Source organism: Pangasianodon hypophthalmus, chromosome 1, assembly GCF_027358585.1.
Source record: "Pangasianodon hypophthalmus isolate fPanHyp1 chromosome 1, fPanHyp1.pri, whole genome shotgun sequence".
Lineage (NCBI taxonomy): Eukaryota > Metazoa > Chordata > Actinopteri > Siluriformes > Pangasiidae > Pangasianodon > Pangasianodon hypophthalmus.
The window spans coordinates 1,560,836-1,569,437 of NC_069710.1; the positions used below are offsets into that span (position 1 = coordinate 1,560,836).

Here is an 8,602-nt window from a genome sequence, read left to right on the forward strand (position 1 = left end):
CTATTCATAGCTTCTGTAACATAAGTGATGTAATATACACGGATATGTATAATGTACATATATACTATACAATACATAACATGCAGTTACAGCTGCTTCATATTTACTTTAAGGTGTGGGTTTGAGATTTTTAATAAACATAAGTGCACATGGACCCACATACAAATATAATATCTGAGTAAATGGAAGGAAAAAAGGCACTATGCATTTATTTATTAATAAATGAGCATTTATTTATGATTACAATCAGCGTAGTAGAGATCAGAGCTAGTCACGTGTGGCGCTTGCCGTAATCGGACAGTGTTGTGGTGTTTCTGTTGTTTGATTATTAATGAAACAGTGGTTAAAAAAGGTTTGTAATCAAGCTGCTATATTGTTATAAAACTCTGCAGTTATTTTTGCAGCGGTTTCTGTCACACTTGTCTCAGTGCTACCACATTCAGGTACTCCTGAGTTCAAATATTTCTACATTGCTCTTATTTTTATATCCTAGTCTCTGAGACTGGTTGGTAATTTAAGATGAAAATGTTAAATACCTGCCCAAAAAAATTTGAGTTGTCAATCATTAAAAAAGAGAGAGAGAGAGAGAGAAAGGGCTTTTAAAATTATATTAACTCGCACTTAGTGAAGTGGCCCTGTTTAGAAAGGGCTGTTTTGGGGAAAACTCTGCTTATCCACACCCAAAAGTCAAATACCTGATCTCTAAGAGATGGTATCAAAAACAAAAATAAAATACAAGTACAGTCCTGACCATTAACATTTCAGAGATAATTATAGAGCAAGTATTTTTCCTCTATAAATGAAAATGTGGTATGGATACGACTGGGGGATAGGAAGAGGATCTTATCACGATATGGATAACTTCATATCATGAAATGATAAACCTCATGATACGTGTAGAAAAAAATGGATCTATACAAAATACCTGCATGAATTCCTGATGGTCTGTGGCATACCTTACAGATGACCATCTTCTGGTCATTTGTTATACTCAAACAAGTCCAAACTCCTGTACTTTTAGTTGGGCTGATGCTTGTGGGGATTTTTTTGCTCTGTCACGCTCCTCTATACTTGTTTTTGTTACAGCACACCACTAGTAGCTCCTAGCTCCGACGTTAGTGATGTAAATCAGCTGCCGAAAAGTGGCTTTTGTGACCCTGATGATCTAGGAAAATATCCATCAATACACATTTTTCTCTCATTCTATGATCTCTAGCGCCATATCGAACCTCCTAGGTATTGGTAGGATTGGACGTCTTGAAGAGTTAGGTGTGTTTTTTATTAAATGATTGCATCTTAGAATAAATTATTTCCAACGATATTAATATTTAGTGACCTGACTAGCATGATTTCACTGCAAGAAGCACTTTTCATTTAGCAGAGTAACACACTGTGACTTTTGAAGTCATGTTTGTTGCTGCTGTCTGGCTCATGTATGTTTTTATATATATATATATGTTTGAAATGTTTCTAGACTTTTGAGCTGCCATGCCTGCGAAAAAAGCTGTGAAGAGGAGAAAAGAGAGTGAGACTGAGGACTCATCCCTGAAAAAAGTGAAAGGTACTGCTGTTTAAATGGATAATTCCTTTATTATACAACACTGATGCACTTAGTTTTTGTAGAGATGTTTTTTCTTCATGGAAATGCGGAGGGAAAAAAATACCTTCAGAACAAGATCTGAGTGAAATCTCTCGCTCTGGTGTGTGAATGTAGTCTCTCACAGGAGTCACAGTCAGGAGAAGGGCCTGGTCCTGGTTCTTGGGCAGGGAGACGTGGGACAGCTAGGTCTGGGTGAAGATGTGCTTGAGAGGAAGAAACCAGCAATGGTGACTCTTCCAGAGGGCATTGTGCAGGCTGTTGCAGGAGGCATGCACACAGTGTGCCTCAGTGACACAGGCAATGTATGCTTCTTCAAAAGTTCATGCCACCATAATTTAAGGATTGAGCTTGTTCTCTTTAAGGTCATGTTTTAATATTTTTCCGTTTGTTGCAGATCTACACATTTGGCTGTAATGATGAGGGCGCTCTGGGCAGGGATACCTCCGAGGAGGGCTCTGAGATGGTGCCAGGGAAGGTGGAGTTAGCGGAGAAGGTAGTGCAGGTATCTGCAGGTGACAGCCACACTGCCGCTCTCACAGAAGATGGAACCGTCTTCATCTGGGGATCCTTCAGGGTGAGCCAACTTTAAACTAAGGTTTTTCCTGTTGAAACTACACAGAAAATCTGCTTAAAATCTAGTTTTTATAATAGGTGTGCCCAATTACAGTCTTGGAATCCTGGACAATTTTGAGATTTCTCCTCTTGAAGACCTCTGATTGAGCTCACCAGTTTACAAGGCTTAGTGGTTGTCAGAGCTGGGAGCTCAAACTGTTGGATGATGGCCTTCCAAGACTGTTATTGAGCACCCTGTATTTTTATTTTCTACTATTCACATCAATTAAATAGTGATCTTCTCTAAAGTTTGGAAGGCCAACATCAAGATTGGTTTATGGCAGTATCACTTTTATATTTTTGTAGGTTTGAAATCATTAGCTACAGTATATATGCAGGGTAAATGTTGGTAAACCTTTTATGCACCATATCCTTGTGGTATTTTTTTAATACACTGAAATGCATTTCATTTTTTTTTTTCTTCCTCACAGGATAACAATGGTATCATTGGCCTCATTGAGCCGATGAAAAAATGTTCCTTGCCTATCAAAGTCCCCTTAGACAGTGCTGTGGTAAAAATAGCTTCAGGTGAGGTTTGTCAGCTTGTTCGTCATAGGCTAAATGAAAAGTTATGATTGTTTTTGTTACTAATGAAGCTTTATCATTGGTCTGCTATAAAGGAAATGATCACCTAGTAATGCTTACTGTGAATGGAGCCCTTTACACTTCTGGCTGTGGAGAGCAGGGTCAGCTGGGAAGAGTACCTGAGTGCTTTGCCAACCGAGGGGGCAGAAAGGGGTTAAGTACGTGTTGCCTTTTTTTTTTTTTTTTTTTTTTTTTTTTCCTGTGAGTTATGTAGGATTAAGCAGTGACTCCTTTTCTAACAAATAGGCTTGCAGTTGATTCTTTATTCCCTCTGTTTCCCCCACTATTGAAGTGAGGTTGCTGGTGCCGCAGATGGTCACGGTGAAGCCTCGAGGGAAGGTCCAGTTTACTGACGTCTTCTGTGGGGCATACTTCACATTTGCCATATCGAAAGATGGTCATGTCTATGGTTTTGGTCTCACCAACTATCACCAGCTGGGTACGTTATCTGTTACATTATCCCCAGAAATCAACATCAAAAATTCATTAGTACTACAGTTCTGGAAAATGATGTCCTCACTGGCACTTTCTGCACATTTGCACATGCATTTTTAAATCTCTCATTTTCAAGGACACTAACGAACACAAAGTTAAGTGTAGAGGAAACAACAGGATCACCCAACTAAACTTTATTGCTGGAAACACAAAGCTTTAAAGCTGTATTTAATCAGTCTTCTACCATTTATTGTAATGGTTTTGTTTTCAGGTACCGCAAGCACAAGCACATGCTTTGTTCCTGTAAAGCTCACTGCTTTCAAAAATTCCACGACCTCCTGGATCGGCTTCTCTGGTGGACAACACCACACTGTCTGCTTGGACTCTGAAGGTAAATACACACTTTAAACACGGATTGTCCACCACCTTCAAAACACTACACATACAGGACTGTGCAAAAGTCTTAGGCACCCTATATTTTTTTTTTTAAGTAAAGATAGATTATTTGTTATAGATGTTTATTTTCTGATGTCTACATTACTGATTCAGTACAAAACCATTTTAGATTGCAAACATTAGTTTTCCAGCACAAAATGAAATGTTACAGAAAAATGTTTGTATGTCAGTAAAGAAAGCAGCAGATTCCATAAGAGACACTTTTCAGATAAAAACATAATGAAGGCTGCTGGGTTTCGCTGCAGAAATAAGAAGCGAGTCGACAGTCAAAGTCTCCAGAAGAACTGTGGCTGCTTCTGCAAGATGCTCAGTAACACTTCCAGCTCATTTCCTTATAAAACTGCACACACTGCACCTCAGATACTGCTTTATTTTAAAAGCGAAGGATCATCACACCAAATATTGACTTTGTTTCATTTATTACTGTTTACTGCTCTTTATAGGATTTGTTTTAATGTAGAAACATTTAATTTCATTATTTTTGAAGGCATCTTTGCTCTACAGCATTTCTTTGCATGTGCCTAAGACTTTTGCACAGTACTGTATACATACTACAGTTGTTCAAGGATGAATAAAACCGCTAATTTAAAAAATCTTGAGCGTCAATTTGAGTTGTTTGCTTGCAGGGCAGGTTTACAGTCTTGGCCGGGCTGAGTATGGGCGTCTGGGCCTGGGAGAGGGTGTGACGGAAAAGAGTGAGCCCACAGCAGTTACGGGAATCTCCAGGGCCTGTGTGGTAGCGTGTGGAGCATCTGTGAGCTATGCAGTCACTAAAGAAGGTTGGTGGGACACAAGGGGCACAATCATTTTAGGTGTTACAAGTTAGGTGTAAATGTTTGGATAAGCCAAACTGAACGGAAAAAATTTCCACCAGATTTACAAAAGTTTTTGTAACACTGATTTATTTATTTATTTATTGTATTCACTTGCGCATGTTGTTGAATGCCAGTCACCCCTAAAGTGCAAAGTGCGTTTAGTGACTCTCACAAAACAACATAAAAGACAAAGCTCATAACATGAATAGGAACAAAGCATGTGTTTGTCACTAAACAGCAGGAAAAAAGAAGTAAGTGAAGAAAAAATACATATATCTAATGCACCCAGGTGGTCATGGACCCCAAGCACATCACACAGGAAAAAAGCTTTATGTATCTGTTTGTTTTATATCCAGAGTGTCTCGGCAACTGTCTGTCGTCTGTCTATCGCACACCAACGCGGCCTCCCTGATGAGCATGAGTCATAAAGAAAGCAGTGATTGCACATAGCACACTAGGAGTATAAGAAACATCACAGATTGAAACATACCAGATCGGTTACATATTGGTCCCTTAGTGCTGGCTGTAGTAAAGTGTTAATAAATAAAGTGTTGTACAGCATTAAAAGAAGATGCTGTGGCAAAAGGAACGGACTTACACACCATCTGAGCCTTTTATGTAGCACTATTTCTTAATTGAATGGATTTATATTTATGGCTTGTTATCTTTATCTTCATTTTTACTGTTTCTACAACTTTCTTTAAATTTGCGTAATTAGATTTAATTAATTTTTTAAACTTGTTATAAAAGTGAGTTGAAGCCAGTCAGTTGAGGTTTAGTCTTATGCTAAAATTTACAGAAACTCAGGAGCACAAGTGGGATGCAGATGATGGGTTTTTTTGTGGGATTTTCATGAATACCAAATTTCTTGTTTAAATGCACTTAATAAATCTGTTCATACTTGATAAATGATCCATGTTATATGATATTTAATCCCGCTGTATGTGATGATGAAAACTGAGATCAATGTCTGGGATATAAGAACCGTGAAAACCAGCTTCTTGTCTGTATTGTTCAAACCTTGCTTTATTTTGTAGTGAGTGTCAGTATATTGTCTTTTTCCCTCCTCTCTTTGTGTACATCACAGGCTCTGTATATGCCTGGGGCATGGGCACCAACCTGCAGCTGGGCACAGGAGATGAAGATGACGCTTGGAGCCCAGTGGAGATGGTGGGCAAGCAGCTGGAGAACAGGGTTGTTCTGTCTGTCTCCAGTGGAGGGCAGCACACAGTCTTACTGGTCAAAGACAAGCAAGAGAGCTGATATTAAACCCAAATGCTGAAAGCTGAGCTGTACTACTGTTCTGGTGGTAATTGTAAAAATATAGCTTGATCTGGGATACTGGGGGAAATTTGGGGTTGCTTAAACTTCCTGTACTGTACCGAGCTAGTTGGTTAGGCAAGATTGGAGATGTGTGATGAGGTAAAGATGGGTGGGTCTCATCTGATTAAACGTTTCTCCCACTTTGTGGAGAGCCCAAGCATTCACTGGGTGCGTTCCAGCAGATCATGATCAAAAAGACTATTTTTTAAAACCTGTATTTTTGCTTCTTTTTCTTAATTCTTTTTAATGCGAATCGGTAGTAAGCATTGTGATGATTGCCAGCTGTGAGTAAACGTATGTATGTAATGTATTGATAGTTTAAACAGAGGTTTTAGGAAGTTTCCCTGCAATGGGATTTTAAAGTTAATATTTTTGCCCAGAGTAATACATATGTACGGTGGCTGCAGCTGCAAAGTGTTCTTTACATTTTTACAGGAAAAGAAGTTTGTTTGGTATTGCTGTAATTTGCAGTATTCAACAGTTTTCCTTAAAATGCAAATACAAATTGTTGATTGCATCCATGATGTGCTTGCCCTGTGGGAACTGTAATAAAAATTTAAGTCTTTACAGAGTTTTGTTAATGAATTTTGCTCAGGAAAGATGACACAACTCGTCAGAAAGCCCTCTGTGACTGTCAGTACTGATGGTGTTTATCTGCTGTTGCTAATCAAACCAACCCCATTTTACAACAGATCACATGCTAATTTTGTTTAGTCTATTTAAATGACATTTCTAATGGTATGCTGAGTTACTTGCTGCCTGGTTTTAATATTAATTAAATATTAATATTTAATTTCATATCGCATTTCCTTACAAAGCAAAACATCAGGTGTATGCAGAGTATTATACAGAGTTTCCAATTCACATTAGCTGTAATTTACCATTATGGTCATAATGACAAACAATTTAACATTGATTTCGAGTCAACGTTTGAATTTGGGTGATTTATGAAGTAATGGTGTGAGAGTCTAAATGAACAGTCATGCTGCAGGAGGAGATTACATCGAAAATGTTCGTAAAATGCCGTGATGATACTGAAGTTGTTTCAGAACAGTGGATTAATATTTCTGAATTTCACATCGATCCAAATCTGGGTTTCAAGAGTGAAATGCATTGTGTGCTTTCTGCCGAGTTTCACAGCGAGTCGTGCAGGGACTCGACAGCTCAAAAGCCCTTGTAGGTTCATTCTGTCTAAAACCTTTGAAATGCTAACAGCCTCTTATGTAAGCACTTAACTGGCCTCCATAATTTTTCCCTGTGCTGATATTTTGGTGATCTCTTCCACTGTTATTCTGTTTCTGTTGCCAACAAAAATTCATACGTTCAGTACTTGCTCTTTATTTATTTATTTTTTTAAACAAGAAGTGGCTTTTGTAGCTATTCCATTAACAGCTTTTTATTCAGCATTATCCTTTCTTGATAACCACAAATTTCTACTGAATAAGTGAGGCTTAATGGAGATTGGGAAAGATGGATTGATGTGGCCAGTACTTGGTAGAACCATTGTGGAGATGTTTTCAGGATGATTTTCCAGCATACCGCCAAACAGTTTCTCATATGGCTGTGTCCATGCCCTTGTGAACAACTTCTCTCATCTGAGCTGTGAGTCTCTCCAGCTCCTCCAGAGTTACTCTTGGCCCCTTGGTTGCTTTTGTTTTGTTTTTTTGTTTTTTTGCGCTGAATGTCCTCTTACCAGGTCACCGGCATTTGGCGTACCGCCTCCTCTGGGCAGAGTCTTGGTTGTGCTATATTCTTTTCATTTTTAGTAATGAATGTAATGGTGCTCTGCAGGCTTTTCAAAGGGTAGGATATTTTTTTATAATTTAAAAAAATTCCTTCAAGGAACAGGTCTTTTTATGTTTGTAAGGTGGCTCTTTAATTGCTCAGAGGTGAGCTCCATTAATGTAATTGACTTATGATGGAAGCTGGTTGGACCAATATGAAAGTTTCACAGCAATGAGGATGAATACGTATGTGATCACTTATGCAAAAACTTTTTTTTTTTTTTTTAAATAAATTTGAAAGAATTTACAAACTACCACGATCATGCTGCACTTCAGTATTACTGGCAGTTTTTTGAAGATTAATCCCATTAAACCAAAATACAATTTATAAATACAATATATACTCACTGTCTACTTTATTAGGAACACCTGTACACTGCTCATTCATGCAGTTATCCAGTCATGAGGCAGCAGCACGATGCATCAAATCATGCAGATACAGGTCAAGAGCTTCAGTTAATGTTCACATCAAACATCAGAATGGGGAAAAGTGGGATCTGTGACTTTAACTATGGCATGGTTGTTGGTTGGTTTGAGTATTTCAGAGGCAGGAGATGGAAGTGAAAAACAAAAACATCCTGTGAGTGGAGGGTCTGCAGGCTGAAACACCTTGCTGATGAGGGCGATCAGAGGATAATGACCACACTGGCCTGAACTGACAGGAAGTCTACAGTAACTCGAATAAGCATTCTACAACAACAGTGAGCAGAAAAGCATCTCAGCATGCACAACTTCAAACCTTGAGGTGGAAAGGCTATAACAGCAGACGGCCACATCAGGTTCTACTCCTGTTAGCCAGGAACAAGAATTTCAGGCATCATGAGCACAGACTTGCCAAAACTAAACAGAAATTTTTTTTTTTCCCCTCCTTCCCTAATCTTCAGCTGTCCCTGTTTGGGCGAGTCTGTAGCCCATGATAGCCTCAGATTCTTGTTCCTGGCTGCCAGGAGTAGAACCTGATGTGGTCGTCTGCAGTTGTAGCCTTTCCACCT

The 8,602-nt window shown here is 38.8% G+C and overlaps 1 protein-coding gene across 1 annotated transcript in view; it reads left to right on the forward strand.

Moving 5' to 3' along the window:
• rcc1 (regulator of chromosome condensation 1) overlaps positions 1-6,393 on the forward strand; it is a 12,822-nt gene extending 6,429 nt beyond the window's left edge. The window contains exons 2-10 of the mRNA XM_034308951.2: positions 1,475-1,561; positions 1,715-1,902; positions 1,995-2,174; positions 2,644-2,740; positions 2,833-2,955; positions 3,090-3,236; positions 3,504-3,623; positions 4,315-4,467; positions 5,591-6,393. Coding sequence (XP_034164842.1) covers positions 1,489-1,561; positions 1,715-1,902; positions 1,995-2,174; positions 2,644-2,740; positions 2,833-2,955; positions 3,090-3,236; positions 3,504-3,623; positions 4,315-4,467; positions 5,591-5,766 — 1,257 coding nt within the window. The 5' untranslated portion in view covers positions 1,475-1,488 and the 3' untranslated portion in view covers positions 5,767-6,393. The remainder of the gene's footprint in view (positions 1-1,474; positions 1,562-1,714; positions 1,903-1,994; positions 2,175-2,643; positions 2,741-2,832; positions 2,956-3,089; positions 3,237-3,503; positions 3,624-4,314; positions 4,468-5,590) is intronic.
• Positions 6,394-8,602: the final 2,209 nt, after the last annotated feature.